We start from the raw sequence: 20,254 nt of genomic DNA on the forward strand, positions 1-20,254 counted from the left end.
TCCTTTCTGCCTGACCACAGCGCTCTCTGCTGACACCTCTGTCCATGTCAGGAACTGTCCAGAGCAGGATAGGTTTGCTATGGGAATTTTCTTCTCTGGACATTTCTTAAAATGGACAGAGGTGTCAGCAGAGAGCACTGTGGTCAGACAGAAAGGAAATTTAAAAAGAAAAGACCTTCCTGTGGATCATAACAGCAGCTGATAAGTACTGGAAGGATTAAGATTTTTTAATAGAAGTAATTTACAAATCTGTTTAACTTTCTGGCACCAGTTGATTGAAGCAAAAATGTTCTCCAGTGGAGTACCCCTTTAAGCTTATTCAGAGTTTTTTTTACTGCGTTAAACACTCCCAACATGTACATTTAATGGATTCCTCCGAAGGACGCCATGCAGTGGCAGTGGTAGTCTTGTGGGGTAATAGTGAGTAGATTTAAAGAGGTTATCCAGGAAAAACTTTTATATATATATATATATATATATATATATATATATATATATATATATATATCTCAACTGGCTCCAGAAAGTTAAACAGATTTGTAAATTACTTCTATTAAAAATATTAATCCTTTCAGTACTTATCAGCTGCTGTATACTACAGAGGATGTTAAGTTGTCCTTTTCTGTCTGACCACAGTGCTCCCTGCTGCCACCTCTGTCCATGTCATGAACTGTCCGAAGCAGGAGAGGTTTGCTATGGGCAGTTTCTGACACAGACAGAGGTGTCAGCAGAGAGCACTGTGGTCAAACAGAATAGAACAGCTCTCTGATGACACGTGTCTTGGGAACCACCTAGTTTAGAAGAGGTTTGCTATGGGGATTTGCTTCTAAACTGGGCGGTTCCTGAGACACGTATCATCAGAGAGCACTTAGACAGAAAAGAACAACCTTAACTTCAGAAGCTCATAAGTACTGAAAGGATTAAGATTTTTTAATAGAAGTCATTTACAAATCTGTTTAACTTTCTGGAGCCAGTTGATATATAAAAAAAGTTTTTTCCTGGATAACCCCTTTAAAGGGGTGCTCCGCCCCTAGATATCTTCTCCCCTATCCAAAGGAGAGGGGATAAGATGTCTGATTGCGGGGGCCCCGTCGCTGGGGACCAATGTAATCTCCCCGCTGCACTCAGCGTTCGTTTAGAGCATCGGGTGTAGTCAGGTGCAGCGCGCATATATATACACATATGGATATAGGATCATTGAGAAAAAAAAAACTTATTCACCAAGAAGGAGTAGTTGGAATGAAATGAAACTTTCTATGTGTGTATGTAATGATGATCTATGGAAGTGATTACAAAGATACGTTTATTGTGAAAAACTGGTCTTGCATGCCACATGTGATCCTTTCATTCCTGGGCACATTTCACCTCATTTCTTATCATTGGTGGGGGTCCTAATATTCAGACTCCCACGATCCGCTAGTTATCCCCTATACTTTGGATAGAGGATAAGTCTTAGTTGTGGGATAACCTCTTTAATCCCTACAGCTGTAATGTTCAATCAGAGGTGTAAAATACATATGGCAACATATTCAGCTGCACAAGGACCCAATAGACAAGGGGACTCATTGCTACCCTCAAACATTTAAAACTTCCAACTCTTGGCTATATTATGTGCAAATAATTGGGCTTCCATGGCTTATTACTGGTGGGTTGGCCCAGGGGTCAACAAGTAGCGTTCCATTTACCAAAATTAACATTTATAAGTAAAGGCAGCCATATAATGTCCCCACACTGTGATCCTTTGCTTCCTGTGTCCACCCCTCTGTTCAGTACATCTCCCAGCACTGCCTATAGCAGTGTTTCCCAACCAGGGTGCCTCCAGCTGCTGCAAAACTACATCTCCCAGCACTGCCTATAGCAGTGTTTCCCAACCAGGGTGCCTCCAGCTGCTGCAAAACTACATCTCCCAGCACTGCATATAGCAGTGTTTCCCAACTAGGGTGCCTCCAGCTGCTGCAAAACTACATCTTCCAGCACTGCCTATAGCAGTGTTTCCCAACCAGGGTGCCTCCAGCTGCTGCAAAACTACATCTCCCAGCACTGCCTATAGCAGTGTTTCCCAACCAGGGTGCCTCCAGCTGCTGCAAAACTACATCTCCCAGCACTGCCTATAGCAGTGTTTCCCAACCAGGGTGCCTCCAGCTGCTGCAAAACTACATCTCCCAGCACTGCCTATAGCAGTGTTTCCCAACCAGGGTGCCTCCAGCTGCTGCAAAACTACATCTCCCAGCACTGCATATAGCAGTGTTTCCCAACTAGGGTGCCTCCAGCTGCTGCAAAACTACATCTTCCAGCACTGCCTATAGCAGTGTTTCCCAACCAGGGTGCCTCCAGCTGCTGCAAAACTACATCTCCCAGCACTGCCTATAGCAGTGTTTCCCAACCAGGGTGCCTCCAGCTGCTGCAAAACTACATCTCCCAGCACTGCCTATAGCAGTGTTTCCCAACCAGGGTGCCTCCAGCTGCTGCAAAACTACATCTCCCAGCACTGCCTATAGCAGTGTTTCCCAACCAGGGTGCCTCCAGCTGCTGCAAAACTACATCTCCCAGCACTGCCTATAGCAGTGTTTCCCAACCAGGGTGCCTCCAGCTGCTGCAAAACTACATCTCCCAGCACTGCATATAGCAGTGTTTCCCAACCAGGGTGCCTCCAGCTGCTGCAAAACTACATCTCCCAGCACTGCATATAGCAGTGTTTCCCAACCAGGGTGCCTCCAGCTGCTGCAAAACTACATCTCCCAGCACTGCATATAGCAGTGTTTCCCAACTAGGGTGCCTCCAGCTGCTGCAAAACTACATCTTCCAGCACTGCCTATAGCAGTGTTTCCCAACCAGGGTGCCTCCAGCTGCTGCAAAACTACATCTCCCAGCACTGCCTATAGCAGTGTTTCCCAACCAGGGTGCCTCCAGCTGCTGCAAAACTACATCTCCCAGCACTGCCTATAGCAGTGTTTCCCAACCAGGGTGCCTCCAGCTGCTGCAAAACTACATCTCCCAGCAATGCCTATAGCAGTGTTTCCCAACCAGGGTGCCTCCAGCTGCTGCAAAACTACATCTCCCAACACTGCATATAGCAGTGCTTCCCAACCAGGGTGCCTCCAGCTGCTGCAAAACTACATCTCCCAGCACTGCCTATAGCAGTGTTTCCCAACCAGGGTGCCTCCAGCTGCTGCAAAACTACATCTCCCAGCACTGCCTATAGCAGTGTTTCCCAACCAGGGTGCCTCCAGCTGCTGCAAAACTACATCTCCCAGCAATGCCTATAGCAGTGTTTCCCAACCAGGGTGCCTCCAGCTGCTGCAAAACTACATCTCCCAACACTGCATATAGCAGTGCTTCCCAACCAGGGTGCCTCCAGCTGCTGCAAAACTACATCTCCCAGCACTGCATATAGCAGTGTTTCCCAACCAGGGTGCCTCCAGCTGCTGCAAAACTACATCTTCCAGCACTGCCTATAGCAGTGTTTCCCAACCAGGGTGCCTCCAGCTGCTGCAAAACTACATCTCCCAGCACTGCCTATAGCAGTGTTTCCCAACCAGGGTGCCTCCAGCTGTTGCAAAACTACATCTCCCAGCATGCCCGGACAGCCTTCGGCTGTCCGGGCATGCTGGGAGATGTAGTTTTGCAAGAGCTGGAGGCACCCTGGTTGGGGAACACTGGCCTATAGACAGGCCTCATGCAGTTATTCTCTTTTACAAGCGGTCCTCCCATGTTGGGCCACATGGCAGTCATTATGGCCGCCCCCTGTTTCTGTACCCCATTTATTGCAGTGTTTCCCAACCTGTGGCTATCCAGCTGTTGCGAATCTACAACTTCCAGCATGCCCGGACAGTGGAGTTGTAGTTTTGCATCAGCTGGGGGCCATAGTTTGGGGAACACTGCCACTTTGCATGCAAGGAAGTTACTGTACCTCTGGGAAAATGGTGAAATGAGCTGCGTCTCCTTTGCCCATGTTATGAATGGCGGGGGAACACTTTTTACTTCACAAGGTAGGATCACATTATCTCCTGCTTTTACTGATATCTCACTTTGACTTTTAGAATCTCCTGTTATATCCGGATTCACAATTCGCGGCTTTACTGAAAAAAGAGAATGGGACCGGTCATCTAGGATATGACTTCAATGAAGCTGCATATATTTAAGCATTTTACCAAAAAATATAAAAAAGACATTTAAAATAGGATATAAATATAGGATATGGATATTATGTATGTATGATGAGGTACATTGATACAAGCCCAAAACATGTATTAAAAATACAATAAGGCATCCAAATATCCAAATATTTAAAAAGAAAAAAATTTGCTCTCAATATGGAGACATAAAACTAATTTTATAAAGCGATTGTTTATTTATTTATTTATTTTATATTTTTTTGTCAAAAGTAGTAAAATATAAAAAGATTGTGGGGAGTGAATTAAAACTGTCTGATGCCAAAACTGTCTGGTTTTGTGGTTTTGCCCATGGCAACTAATTATAGCTTAGTTTTCATTTTTTAACAAGATGAGATTGGTTCTTATAGGCAAAACCATTTTTTTTGCTTCAATTCTTATTCATTCCCCTCCTACTTTAGCTCCCTTCATAGGAAGTACACTTCAGGGTGTACATGTATACCATGGTGCATCTAGGGCCAGGCAGCCAGTCCATACATGTATGCCCTGTGTCATTTAGGGGTTAAAAAAGTTTTGATCAGTCAGGGTCTGAGTGTTCAAAGGAAAATGGTCATCCTGTTCACCCACGCTAAACCCAATACACTGACCTTTGGTCTGGAGATATGTCCCACTGAAGATCCACTTCTATCCCCTGGCGTTGCTAGGGGGGTTCGGACCGCACCGGGTGTCACCTCCCAAGTGGGGTGACACCACCAAGTGGGAAGTAATCCTGTGGTGGTGACACCCCAGCAACGCTTTACTGAAACGTGTTGAAGGTATTTTGGACCATCTAAGCCACCGTAGTGACGTCACTACCTAGCAACGTCCAGCGATCCAGAAGTTGGCTACAACCAGGTTGAGCCGCCGCCGGCCGGGGCGTTCTCCCGCTGCAAACTAGCTCTGAATTAACCAGGAGACTCCTGGAACATCATACTTAAGCACCACAGCGGAACAGCTGTAGCATCGCTAGGAACCAGTATGAAACCGGGTAGTAACCCCACGCAAACTGAACTGTACGGCTATAGAAGCATCTGGCATTCAGTTCCCTTAGCGACATTTCCAGTATTTACTAGAAACTAACCGACAGGTGTATTTCTTTATAGGATTGTATCTAGCAAGCACGTGTATTGCCACAACCGCAGCGATACTCTGCATCTCAAAATACTTACCTCCCTCATCATATTGTACATTCGGTATATATTAACTGTTGATATGATCGTATTATTAAATTAAGTTTGCTATAGAGATCACTCACTTTATGCTATATTTCCTTCTGTAGCCAGTGCTTGATCATTTTGCCATCTACAATACCATTGAGGATCGTCACTCTATCACAGGTATGCTTAAAAAAAGTACAATCACATGCCATTCAATACACAGTACATAGTCAAGTCCCTTTCAGCGCAAACTGTTCAATATTATTTCCAGTGTGCCTTATCAATAGTACTAAAATACAGGGATCAGTACTTATAGTTGTGCAGCAGATAGGGCATTTCCACTGGTGGCAATACTATTTGCTTTACTGCCTCTGCCTCCTCTTTCTGTGTTTGTGGCACAATGACACAGGGGGCAGTATTACAACTTGGAGGATATTATATGGGAGGGCCACGGGACAGGGGCATTATATGTGAGGGCCACGGGAGGGGGCATTGTATGTGAGCAGCATAGGGCAGGGGGCATTATATGTGAGGGGCTCATAACAGGGGGCATTTTATGTGAGGGGCACAGAACAGGGCATTATACGTGAGGGGTACAGGATAGGGGGTATTATATGTGAGTGGCACATGACAGGGGCCATTGTGGTTATGTGGGGGGAAATGACGGGAGCATAATTATTATGTGGGGGGGCACAGGACAGGGGGCATTATTATATTATATATGTGGGGACACAGGAGGGGCATTATTACTATATGTGAGGGGCACAGAGTGTTTTCAATTTCAGAGGTATGGTGTGTTTTATTAGGAAATTCTGGGGTATTATGGTTTTTATGGGCCACAATATTTTGCGGTATTGTATTCAGAGGGTGCACTGTAAAACAATGTTATATTCAGAGGATACAGTGTGTGGTAGTATTATATTCAGAGGGTACAGTGTGTGGTAGTATTATATTCAGAGGGTACAGTGTGTGGTAGTATTATATTTAGAGGGTACAGTTTGTGGCAGATTTATATTCAGAGGGTACGGTGTGTGACAGTATTATATTCAGTGGGCACATCGTGTCACAGTATTATATTCAGAGGGTAGAGTGTGTAGCATTGTTATATTCAGAGACTGCAGTGTGTGGTAGTATTATATTCAGAGGGTAAGGTGTTTGACAGTATTATATTTAGAGGATAAAGTGTGTGGCAGATTTATATTCAGAGGGTACAGTGTGTGGCAGTATTATATTCAGAGGGTACAGTGTGTGTCAGTATTATATACAGAGGGTACAGTGTGTGTCAGTATTATATACAGAGGGTACAGTTTGTAGCATTATTATATTTAGAGAATGCAGTGTGTGGCAACTTTATATTCAGAGGGTACAGTGTGTGGCAGTATTATATTAATTATTGTTCTCATATAGAGGATCAGGATGCGCTGTCAAACTAAGGAGCCATCTGGGTATCAAGTTCTGCAGAGAGAAGATTTAGCTAGGACAAGAATAGAATATTGTGCAAAGTTAATTTATTTCAGTTATGCAACTTAAAAGGTAAACCTAATATATGAGAGAGACTCATTACATACAAAGCAAGATCATTCAAGACGTGATTTGTCATAATTGTGATGATTATTGCTTACAGCTCATAAAAACCCCAAAGCCCCCCCCCCCCCCCCCCCCAATTACTATGATTTGGGGAGCCATGTCATCTGCTGGTGTTGGCCACTGTGCTTCATTAAGTCCAGGGTCAACCCATCCGTCTACCAGGAGATTTTGGAGCACTTCATGCTACCTTTCCTTTTAAGTTGCACTAATGAAATACAAATGACTTTTGCTCGATATTCAAATTTTTTGAGTTTCGCCTGTAAATGAGGAAAGGCTATAGAGAAGACGTCATCTGTAGTCACTGATATCATTGTGTATTCTCCTCACTATAGAGAAGATGTCACCTGTAATCACTGATATCATTGTGTATTCTCCTCACTATAGAGAAGACATCATCTGTAGTCACTGATATATTTGTGTATTCTCCTCACTATAGAGAAGACGTCATCTGTAGTCACTGATATCATTGTGTATTCTCCTCACTATAGAGACGATGTCACCTGTGATCACTGATATCATTGTGTATTCTCCTCACTATAGAGAAGACATCACCTGTAATCACTGATATCATTCTGTATTCTCCTCACTATAGAGACGATGTCACCTGTAATCACTGATATCATTGTATATTCTCCTCACTATAGAGAAGACGTCACCTGTAATCACTGATATCATTGTATATTCTCCTCACTATAGAGAAGACGTCACCTGTAATTACTGATATCATTGTGTATTCTCCTCACTATAGAGAAGACGTCACCTGTAATCATTGATATCATTGTGTATTCTCCTCACTATAGAGAAGACGTCACCTGTAATTACTGATATCATTGTGTATTCTCCTCACTATAGAGAAGACGTCACCTGTAATCACTGATATCATTGTATATTCTCCTCACTATAGAGAAGACGTCACCTGTAGTCACTGATATCATTGTATATTCTCCTCACTATAGAGAAGACATCACCTGTAATCACTGATATCATTCTGTATTCTCCTCACTATAGAGAAGAAGTCACCTGTAGTCACTGATATCATTTCATCTGAAGAAGACGCTCCTATACTCTGAAACGCGTAATGTTTGGCTAATAAAACTACGTCAAGGATACCTTGCCTCATCTGTTTTGTGGACTGCGCCGAAAACTCTTTTCTTCTATTCCTTAGATCATACTGGAAGCTGTAGTTTCTTTAGTGTCCCCTTCAGTGGCAATTGGTATATTTGATTATTATACTGGAAATTATTTTTTGGCAACATGCTACACCACTGGCGTCCATCACAACAGGCTAAAAAAATACTTGGGGGGGGAGGGGGTTTTGACACCATTTTCTACCGCATCAGGTAACACCAACCCCAGCAACACCACTGCTTCTAACTTCTATGAATTGCACGCTGGAGACAGGCCCTGCCGGTCCAATTTAAATATTCATTATCGCTGATCACTTGACCGCTCAGTCAGGACATGCGCTCATGTGACCAGCAACTCCATGTCACTAGGACGTGGAGTCACAGTCGATGAATATTCAAAATAAGCTGTTAAGGCCCGCCTCCAGCACGCAATTCAGAGAACATAGAAGCGGATTTTCGGTGGGACATATCTCCGGACCGAAGGTATGTATTTTAGTCAGTGACCCTTCATCAGTCTCCGCTTTGCCCATACTATAACCCAGTGTATTGGGATTAGTGTGGGTGAACAGGGCGACCGTTTTCCTTTCAAACCCTGAACAATCACGGGAACAAGCTGAAAGAAGTGCATGCTTTGTGCATTCTCTCCCAGCTCTGTGTCACTTAACCTGGATGGCATCATCATATGTCTATGATGTTTAGGACTGACACAGTGTGGGGAGAGAAGCACGCGGCTACCCCCTTCTTTACCAGCTCATTCTCGTCATCAGTCACTTAGACCCCGATCAATCAAGAGGTTTTTTTTTAACCCTTAGATCACATGGCATACACGTACGGACTGGCTGCCTGGCCCTAGATGCACCAAGGCATACATGTATGCCCTGGAGTGTTTCCTCCCTATAAAGTGAGTGCAGGAGCTTAGAGTAGAACGACTAACAACGCATCCGCTTTGTATGCATGGCAATAATTATATACAGCTTACCATAAACCGTGAGCTGGACTTTACGGGCTGCATAACCTGCAGCATTCACTGCAGTACAAGTATATTCTGCAGAATCTTCTCCCCCCGGGGCAGCCAAAAACAAACTTCCGTCTGGTTCAAGGATGACAGAATAGTTGTTCGGAATGATTGTCTCTCCTTTCTAAAATAAATACATAAATAAATAAAATGACAATGGACATAATGGAAAAGTAAACTTAAGTGCAATGTAAATATGCTTAATATTATGCAGCTGCGTGCATGGTAACTCCAGAATCCCTTGAAGTCTTGGGGTATGTTCACATCGTGGAATTTCCAAGCGGAATTCCGTGGGAATGTTCAGCTTGATTTCAATGGGATTCTGCTGCACTGTGCACACTGCAGAATTTGCCGTGGCAGAAACATGCCACAGAAATCCTGATTCGGGCATCCGCAAAAAGAATAGACATGTCTATTCTTTCTGTGGATTCCGCTCAGAAATGCATTGCTGTCCATCTATGAGATGGCGCATTTCAGAGCGGACCTAGCATTTTTAGCTGTGTAAACAAGGCCTTAGGCTAAGTTTCCACCTGTGTTTTTTTTTTCCTTTCAAAAACACCCCAAATATAAAATGCCGGGGTCAGACGTTAGCTGGAGATCAATAGGGATTTATGAAATGCCAAACTCACTTGGCGTTTTTTTATTTATTTTTTCTGCAGTTTTGAGCTCAGTGGGGGTTTTTCAAAATCGCTGCATGTTGAGACTAATGCGTTTTTGTTGGACAAATCTTGGCATTTCTCTCCAATAGAAGTCTATGAGAGTAAAAAAAAAAAAAAAAAAAGACGCCATAAAAAAAAAACACGTCACTATGGTTGTTTAGCATTGGCATTTTCTGAAATTAGTTTTTTTCCTATTTCTTCAATAGAAATCCCTGAAAGAATCACATGACCTGTCATGATAAAAACACAGGGGGAAAATGCCAAAGAAAAGAAAACCGCCCAAAAAATTGCCTCTTGGGAGTTCAAAATGACAGATCTGGTAATATCTATAACAGTCCTTCCCAACCAGGGTGCCTCCAGCTGTTGCAAAACTACAACTCCCAGCATGTCCGGACAGCCAATGGATGTCCAGGCATGAAGGGAGTTATAGTTTTGCAGCAGCTGGAGGCACACTTGCTGAGAAGCACTAATCTTTAACATATATAGATTAGATTTATTGCATAATAGTTACCTTTTTCCAAATAATGGATGGCTTGGGGACTCCACTGGCTTTACACGGTAATGATATCGCGTTTCCTTCTATTGTACTAAAAATCTGGGGTCCGTGCTGAATGATTGGGCTAACTAAAAGAAAGGGAACCATTACTTATGCAATATCTGCATTGGTCCTTGACCATGAAATTATTGATCCTGATATAATAGTTACATGTTATTTATATAAATGTTATGTCATTTATAGTTGATTATAGTCATATGACTGATTTCCAGGGTATAAGTGTATGGTTATAAATAGAGATGAGCGAACTTACAGTAAATTCGATTCGTCACGAACTTCTCGGCTCGGCAGTTGATGACTTTTCCTGCATAAATTAGTTCAGCTTTCCAGGGCTCCGGTGGGCTGGAAAAGGTGGATACATTCCTAGGAGACTCTTTCCTAGGAATGTATCCACCTTTTCCCGCCCACCGGAGCACCTGAAGGCTGAACTAATTTATGCAGGAAAAGTCATCAACTGCCGAGCCGAGAAGTTTGTGACGAATCAATTTTACTGTAAGTTCGCTCATCTCTAGTTATAAATAGGGATGAGCGAATCGAATCTGACAAATCAGAATTCGTTACGAATTTCAAGAAAAATTTGATTCGTAATGCATCTGAATATCACCGCGATTCAATGAAACGAATCGCTTCATTAAACTCCATTTAGTGCGGCTCAGGCTCGAGGGCATCTAAAATGGCGGATCCACATGTGAGGGCATGGGGCAAGAAACTCTGGGAAGGCAGGAAGGCGGGTAGGCAGGATGACCTTGAATCACATGCAGCATGCAACCTATCAGCAGCCAGCCAGCCCTGTGATGTCACGGCCCTAAATAATTGGCAGCAATCTTGCGGACAGCCATTCCAGCGTTTTATTTCAGAGAGAGCGTTTTATCGCAGAGAGAGATAGAGCAGTATGTGTGTTGCACAGAAAAACAGCTTTACAGCAGCGATTCACCGCAAGCCCTAATCACAGAAAAGCACTGACAGGGAAGGGAGAGAGAGAGAGTACACTTTTGGGTGTACTACACAGTAACTCTGTACTGCTGCAGTGGGGTGTACAACAACTCTAAAGCTAATAGGGGACAGTTAGGCTGAGCACTAAAAGCCATTGTCACCTGCTATTAGTGAATAATAATACTGTACTGGGCTGTACTACACAGCGACTCTGTGCTGCAGCACTAGTGTGTACTACTACAACTCTAAAGCTGGTAGGGGACAGTTAGGCACAAAAAAGCCATAGTCACCTGATTTTCGTGCCTAATACAGGTTGCATAGCGGAGAGTATTGTCCTCTCATAAGTGTAACCTGTGCGTACAAAGGAGGTGTACATTTTTCTTTCCTGTCAAACTAATTTGGGCCTACTTACTGTGAAAGGCCAGCCAAAGCTACACAATTGCTTTTGTACCCTAATACAGTTTTAAGTGGAGCGTATTGTCCACCTATCATAAGTGTAAACTGTACGTACACCTACGTGGTGTACGTTTTTTTCCCTGTTAAACTAATTAGGGCCTACTTACTGTGAAAGACCAGCCAAAGCTACACACTTTTTTTTTTAGCCTTATACAGTTTGTAGCGGAGCATATAGTCCTCCTCTCATAAGTGTAAACTGTACGTACACCTACGTGGTGTCCTCTATATATTTTCCTGTTAAAACTCATTTGGGCCTAGTTATTGTGAAAGGCCAGCCAAAACTACATACCTGCTTTTGTAGCCAAATACAGTTTTAAGCGTAGTGGAGCGTATTGTCCTCCTCTCATAAGTATTTGGCTACAAAAGCAGGTGTGTAGTTTTGGCTGGCCTTTCACAGTAACTAGGCCCAAATTAGTTTTAACAGGAAAATATATAAACTCCACGTAGGTGTATGTACACTTTACACTTATGAGAGGAGGACTACAAGCTCCGCTACAAACTGTATAGGGCTACAAAAACAAGCCAAATACAGTTTTAAGCGTAGTGGAGCGTATTGTCCTACTCTGATAAGTGTAACATATACGCACTCAGCTGGTGTATAAGTATGTCAGGCCTGGAAGTGCCAGGACACGCACAGAGGCCTAAATTCATCAGGTGCAGGCTGAGGTCGCAGCAGGGGGCGAGTGGCAGCAGGAGTCGCAGCGAGAGGCCTGAGCTCCCGGTATCAGCTAGTGGTCGTGTCTCGAACAGCAACTCATCTCCCGTCATTGATTGGTTAACTCGGTCAACCACTTCATCACAAGTGACATCTGGCACCCCCAGTCAACAGTCGGTGGGTTCCTCAGACACAACCCTCAGTTGGCATGGCCCGGGAGCAGTCCCAGTCCTCCCATTGCATCTGTCCTATGCTGTTCCCTCTCCCACAGAAGTATCGTATGCTGTGGGTTCAGCTCCACTATTTAGTGAGGACTATCTAATAGAGGACAGTCAGCAGCTACTACCCAGACAAGAAGTGGAGGAGACATCTTCCCCTTCCCCTTTCTGGCATGGGAGGTGGTGTTGCGAGCGTTCAGGCTCCAGAAGCAGACACTGTTGAAGAACCTGAGGAGGACATCAGTGACGTGCAGACACAACTCGATGATGATGAAGTCGATCGCACTTGGAGCCAGGTGCAGAAGGGGCTTCATCATCATCAGGAGAAGAGGGTTGCAGGTTGCCCATGAGGCAGCAGCTGAGCCAACAAGGTGGTAGCATGGTTGGGAGTCAACATGGTGGCAGAAGTGGAAAGTCTAGAGCCAAATGTGCCCGGGGTAAACCACCTGCTTTGCGGCAGCCTACCTTGTAGTGGAACAGGGGTTCCTGGAGTCGGCAGTAGCAGACAGTGCTGACTGTTGGGGGGAAAATTTGCTACTCTGCAGTGTGGCAGTTTTTCATCAAGCATCCGAAGGATGTTAACCTGGCCACATACAAGATGTGTCGACAGAAGGTGAAGCGTGGCCACGGTCCCAATGTTGGCACCACGGCCCTGTGTCAACATATGCAGCATCATCATAAAGTGGCCTGGGAGAATCGTGGCTCTGATGCGGTGATCTTCAATTTAATATTTAAAATAAATATCTTTAATCTTTTCAATTGTGAGGCCCTATGGTCTCGTGAGGCTGCTTCCACCTCCAGGCTGAGTCTTTCTGCCACTATATGGTCTCCTCATGCTGCCACCTCCAGGCTGTGTCATTCTGCCACCATATGGTCTCCTCATGCTGTTGGCACATTAAACTAAACTTAAAATGTTAATCTATTTAAAATCTTCAATTTTAAATTGAAAAAAATATCTTTAATCTTTTTTAAGCTTTGGGACATTAAACTTGTGAATCTATTCAAAATCTTAAATTTAAAAAAATCTATATAATCTTTTCAAGACTGAGGCCCTATGGTCATCGTCATATATTACTTGTGGAATTACCACAGGAATCCAATGAAACAGGTTGGAGCAATAGGCAGGCAGTGCTGAGAGGCAGGGGCTGAAACAGGTGGTAGCTTGCCTCACGGAGGACCGTCAGCTCGATTTTAAGATACAAGTATGAGCTTTTTCACTGCAGCAACTTGTAGCAGTATGTGCCCACTTATATAATGGCAAAGAAGCTGAATATGCTCCTGTCCAAGTTGCTGGGGCTGCAGTCCCTCCCTTTTGAAGTGGAGAGGCAGGGGCTGGAACAGGTGATAGCTCCCATCCCGGCAGACCCGCCAGCTCGATGCTCACCACTATTCGTGTTACGGCAAGGCAAAGTGTTCTACACCCCTCTTGAGGCTCTCTGTAGCCCGGAAACAGGTTCCGAGGTTGAGATAGCTTCTCCTGGGCCAGGCACGGAGTAATGAATACACCGATGCAAAGTTAACTATCTTCACTTTGCTGTAGGTGGCAGATCTCAAAGAAGACAGTCACTTGTGCAGAGGGACTGGCAATGTGGAACCAATGGAGCCTGTTGCCTTGCTGGGAGATGTAGTTGCTGCTGAACGCAGCTTTAAGATTATTAACAGCATACGCTGACTTGAAAGACTTTAACTTGACTGACTGACTGAAGTAGAGATTTTCCCCAAGAGCTTTGGTTACCGTCAGGCTTTGATATTCACCTGTGCGCCGGGGTGTTTCCTGAGATTGGCGTGGCTGTGGAATTTTGTAGTCTTTTCCTCCCTAGGCTTCTTCTCACGGTATCAGCACTCAACTCCTTTCTCCTCTTACACTGAACTCTCTCTCTCAACTGTACTCACACTCAACTGAACTCTCCTCCCCCCTTACACTACATAAGGGCTAGGTACAGTGCATTAATTAATACATAACATTACACATCAATATATCAAATTATAACAGGTCAGACAATGGAGCAGTGGGCCTAACATATAGACAGCAGGGATGCCCGAGGCAATCTTTAGCCCACAGGATAACCTTTGGTGCTGGGACACCACATATACATTTTCAATAACAATGATTCAAAAGTGTTATGCTCATATATATGAAGCCTGTTAAAAACGCCATATCTTCTAAAATAAAGTATCTGCATCATACTGTATTTTTGATGTTACATGACTGATTTTAGCTGTTCGGTAGAAACATAATATTCTCTTACCATATACATTAATGGTTGTCAATCGTTTACTTGTGCCAACAACATTTGTCGCTATACATGCATATTCTCCATCATCCTTCAAGTGCACACTTTCCAAATGAAGACTTCCATCTGTCCGGACGCTAACATATGGGTTTGAAATCACCTAAAGAGTTTAAACATATTACAAAATCTGGACATACAATACACATACTATAGTTATTAGTACAGTAGGGTAAGGGCCTATGCACACTGCTAAATCTCTGTCTGAAAAATTCCACTGCAAAACTCCGCTTGCAGCAGAGTCCTATTGTTTTCTGCTGCATCATTTACACTGCGGAATTTTCGTGGGCGGAAAACTGCCAACACCCACTTCTCTTCCAGAGCTGCCTGCATGTAAAATGATCTTTAGGTGGCTTTTAGCTATACCACTGCAGGGAGCTGAAGAGGCAGAGATTAAGTAGTTCTCTGTATTTCTGCCAAGGAACGCTCCAGTGTTAGTGTCTCTAAATGACAGTGATGCCATTAAAGCTTTCAGTAAATGGATTCCGATCTTCCGCTCTCCCATATAGATATATAGAGGGGGCTTGGCGGCCCCTGCTTCGGGCAAGGGTCATGACGCGCCGCTCCAGGGGAGAGCCGTGGCTCCATAGATCACAGGGGGCCCCAGCACTTGGTTCCCCCTGCGATCTATAGGGCTCATTCACATGAGCGGATTTTCTGCTGCAGATCTGTTGCAGATTTTCTTCAGCAGATTCTGCTGCCCTTTAAAATCAATGGGCAGTAAAATCTGCAGCAGCAAATCTGCAACAGATCTGCAGCAAAAATATGCATGTGTGAACGTACCCTTAAACTTATTCTCTATTCCGCGGAAAGAGGTTTTATCCATGAGACTAGTCCTTTAAAGATCTGATGCAAAGCAAGCAACCAAGCCATGGCTTAGCCAGTGAGTCAACTACCAGTTTCTGTTGCAAAAATTAAGTCATTTCTTAGTCAATCATGGTGATCATGGCTCCATGTTTTGGGTATTATGGCATACAGTGCATAGTGAAAGTATTCGGCCCCCTTGAACTTTTCAACCTCTTGCCACATTTCAGGCTTCAAACATAAAGATATAAAACTGTAATTTTTTTGTGAAGAATCAACAAGTGGGACACAATCATGAAGTGGAACGAAATTTATTGGATATTTCAAACTTAAAAAAAATGAAAAATTGGACGTGCAAAATTATTCAGCCCCTTTACTTTCAGTGCAGCAAACTCTCTCCAGAAGTTCAGTGAGGATCTCTGAATGATCCAATGTTGACCTAAATGACTAATGATGATAAATAGAATCCACCTGTGTGTAATCAAGTCTCCATATAAATGTACTTGCAGTGTGATAGTCTCAGAGGTCCGTTTAAAGCGCAGAGAGCATCATGAAGAACAAGGACACACGAGGCAGGTCCGAGATACTGTTGTGGAGAAGGTTAAAGCCAGATTTGGATACAAAGGGGGACATTTATCAATGTTTGCTTATGTATTCCTTTTTTTAGTTATTTTTTTCTTACTATCTTTTTGCTTATGTGCGATTTATTTATCAACTGCTTTCAGCCTGTTGATAAATTTCTTTCACTTAAGCACTTTTTCTTTTTTTGCTTTGATAGTAGCTTTTTCTGTTCCATGTCTGAGCTGGAGTAAATTTAAAAGGTTTTTTCATGCGATGCAACTTTTTTGCGACTTTCGCACTTGATAAATCTCTGACCACTGCAAGTCAAAAATCACTTTTTGCTTTGGTAAGCAAGATTTTTATTTTTTGCTTAGGACACTGAACATGCAAAAAGTCGCAGAAAAAAGAGCGTAGTCGCACGTGCGACTTTTTTGCGACAATTTTAAGCCAAAAAAAAACTACTAAATGCTTTGATAAATGTCCCCCAAAAAGATTTCCCAAGCTTTAAACATGCCAAGAAGCACTGTGCAAGCGATAATATTGAAATGGAAGGAGTATCAGACCACTGCAAATCTACGAAGACCTGGCCGTCCCTATAAACTTTCAGCTCATACAAGGAGAAGACTGATCAGAGATGCAGCCAAGAGGCCCATGATCCCTCTGGATGAACTGCAGAGATCTACAGCTGAGGTGGGAGACTCTGTCCATAGGACAACAATCAGTCGTATACTGCACAAATCTGGCCTTTATGGAAGAGTTACAAGAAGAAAGTCATTTCTTAAAGCTATCCATAAAAAATTTTGTTTAAAGTTTGCCACAAGCCACCTGGGAGACACACCAAACATGTGGAAGAAGGTGCTCTGGTCAGATGAAACCAAAATCCAACTTTTTGGCAACAATGCAAAACGTTATGTTTGGCGTAAAAGCAACACAGCTCATCACCCTGAACACACCATCCCCACTATCAAACATGGTGGTGGCAGCATCACTGTCTGGGCTTTTCTTCAGCAGGGACAGGGAAGATGGTTAAAATTGATGGGAAGATGGATGGAGCCAAATACAGGATCATTCTGGAAGAAAACCTGATGGAGTCTGCAAAAGACCTGAGACTGGGACGGAGATTTGTCTTCCAACAAGACAATGATCCAAAACATAAAGCAAAATCTACAATGGAATGGTTCACAAATAAACATATCCAGGTGTTAGAATGGCCAAGTCAGAGTCCAGACCTGAATCCAATTGAAAATCTTTGGAAAGAACTGAAAACTGCTGTTCACAAACGCTCTGCATCCAACCTCACTGAGCTCCAGCTGTTCACAAACACTCTCCATCCAACCTCACTGAGCTCCAGCTGTTTTGCAAGGAGGAATGGGCAAAAATTTCAGTCTCTCGATGTGCAAAACTGATAGAGACATACCCCAAGCGACTTACAGCTGTAATCGCAGCAAAAGGTGGCGCTACAAAGTATTAACTTAAGGGGGCTGAATAATTTTGCACGCCCAATTTTTCAGTTTTTTATTGCACGCCCAATTTTTCAGTTTTTTATTTGTTAAAAAAGTTTGAAATATCCAATAAATTTCGTTCCACTTTATGATTGTGTCCCATTTGTTGATTCTTCACCGAAAATTACAGTTTTATATCTTTATGTTTGAAGCCTGAAATGTGGCAAAAGGTCAAAAAGTTCAAGGGGGCGGAATACTTTCACTATGCACTGTATGTATTGTGGCTTGCTTATATGTCTTAAAAGAATTTAAAAAAATTATAATAAATCTCAAGTATTCTCCGAGAGGGAGAACTGCTTAGTCAGAAGAGGGAATAGCTGAGCAAGTACTCTTCTGCAATGATGTAACTCCTTGTGAGCTTCAAGCAGCAGATAGTACTGCATGGCTTACAAATCACAGACGCCTTTATCTTAACCCCTTAAGGACACATGACGTTCTCATACGTCTCCATTTCCGAGTCCTTAAGGACACATGACGTATGAGAACGTCATGTGTTTTACCGGCCCCCCGCAACCATCTGGAGCGGAGCCGGTCCCCGATGCCTGCTGAAATCGTTCAGCAGGCATCGGGGCATATCGCCCAGGGGGGTCATTATGACCCCCCATGTCGGCGATGGCCGCAGATCGCTGGACAATTCAGTCCAGCGATCTGCGGCGGATTCCGGGTCAATCGGGTCTCCAGTGACCCGGTGACCCGGAATTATTGGCTGATCGGGGCCGTCAGAGACGGCCCCGATCAGCCAGAGCCAGCAGGGGTGAGGTGGCACTGGTGCCACCTCACGATCGCCCTGGTTCGTCGGCCGGATTACCGGCCGACCAATCAGGGCGCCTGCTGCGGGTGTCACTCCCGCAACCCGCTCCGCCCCTCTTCCGGAGGACGTGAGCGGGTGCGGGACGTGCACCCCGGGTGCTGGGGACCCCGATCCCTGGCGCCCCTGTTGGGATCGGGGCCCCAGGAGCAGCGGCGGCGGCGGAGACGACGAGGGACTGACCTGTGCGGCTGGATCGTTGGAGGTGAGTGACAGCCTCCTGCTGTTGCTTAGCAACAGCTCCCAGCATGCAACAAGGGCATGCTGGGAGCTGTAGTTATGCAACAGCAGGAGGCAGACCACCACAACTCCCAGCATGCCCTTATGGGCATGCTGGGACTTGTAGTTTTGCAACAGCTGGAGGCACATTCTTTCTATGGAAAAGTGTACCTTCAGCTGTTGTGTAACTACAACTCCCAGCTTGCACAATCAGCTAAAGTGCATGCTGGGAGTTGTAGTGGTGCATCTGCTGGTTGCATAACTACAACTCCCAGCATGCCCGTTGGCTGTCGGTGACTGCTGAGAGTTGTAGTTTTGCAACAGCTGAAGGCACACTGAGTTAAGTAGCAAACCAGTGTGTCTCCAGCTGTTGTATAACTACAATCCCCAGCATCCCCAGCCAAAGTAGTATGCCTCCAGCTGTTGCATAACTACAACACCCAGCATGCCCTTTCGCTGTCCGTACATGCTGGGGGTTGTAGCTTTTGCAACAGCTGAAGGCACACTGGTTGCAAAACACTGAGTTTGTTACCAAACTCTGTGTTTCACAACCAGTGTGCCTCCAGCTGTTGCAAAACTACAACTCCCAGCATGCACTGATAGACCGTCCATGCTGGGAGTTGTAGTTTTGCAACAGCTGGATGTTCCCCCCCCAATGTGAACGTACAGGGTACACTCACATGGGCGGAGGATTACAGTAAGTATCCGGCTGCAAGTTTGAGGTGCGGCAAAATTTCTGCCGCAGCTCAAACTGCCAGCGAGAAACTACTGTGAACCCCCGGCCCGTGCGACTGTACCCTAAAAACACTACACTACACTAACACACAATAAAATAAAAAGTAAAAAACACTACATATACACATACCCCTACACAGCCCCCCTCCCCTCCCCAATAAAAATGAAAAACGTCTGGTACGCCACTGTTTCCAAAACGGAGCCTCCAGCGGTTGCAAAACTACAACTCCCAGCATGCACTGATAGACCGTACATGCTGGGAGTTGTAGTTTTGCAACAGCTGGATGTCCCCCACCCCAATGTGAACGTACAGGGTACACTCACATGGGCGGAGGATTACTGTAAGTATCCGGCTGCAAGTTTGAGCTGCGTCAAATTTTCTGCCGTAGCTCAAACTGCCAGCGAGAAACTACTGTGAACCCCCGCCCGTGCGACTGTACCCTAAAAACACTACACTACACTACCACAAAATAAAATAAAAAGTAAAAAACACTACATATGCACATACCCCTACACAGCCCCCCTCCCCAATAAAAATGAAAAACGTCTGGTACGCCACTGTTTCCAAAACGGAGCCTCCAGCTGTTGCAAAACAACTACTCCCAGTATTGCCAGATAGCCGTTGACTGTCCAGGCATGCTGGGAGTTTTACAACAGCTGGAGGCACCCTGTTTGGGAATCACTGGCGTAGAATACCCCTATGTCCACCCCTATGCAAGTCCCTAATTTAGGCCTCAAATGCGCATGGTGCTCTCACTTTGGAGCCCTGTCGTATTTCAAGGCAACAGTTTAGGGCCACATATGGGGTATCGCCGTACTC

The 20,254-nt window shown here is 44.5% G+C and overlaps 1 protein-coding gene across 3 annotated transcripts in view; it reads right to left on the bottom strand.

Annotated features, from left to right (window-relative positions):
- Positions 1 to 20,254, bottom strand: part of HMCN1 (hemicentin 1) — a 443,635-nt gene that overhangs the window by 286,486 nt on the left and 136,895 nt on the right. For all 3 annotated transcript variants that reach the window (XM_056523646.1, XM_056523647.1, XM_056523648.1), the window contains 4 exons: positions 14,764 to 14,908; positions 10,208 to 10,320; positions 9,002 to 9,161; positions 3,911 to 4,079 (listed from right to left, as the gene is read on the bottom strand). In XM_056523646.1, coding sequence (XP_056379621.1) covers positions 3,911 to 4,079; positions 9,002 to 9,161; positions 10,208 to 10,320; positions 14,764 to 14,908 — 587 coding nt within the window. The remainder of the gene's footprint in view (positions 1 to 3,910; positions 4,080 to 9,001; positions 9,162 to 10,207; positions 10,321 to 14,763; positions 14,909 to 20,254) is intronic.

This window comes from Hyla sarda, chromosome 6 (genome assembly GCF_029499605.1).
Source record: "Hyla sarda isolate aHylSar1 chromosome 6, aHylSar1.hap1, whole genome shotgun sequence".
Classification (NCBI taxonomy): Eukaryota; Metazoa; Chordata; class Amphibia; order Anura; family Hylidae; genus Hyla; species Hyla sarda.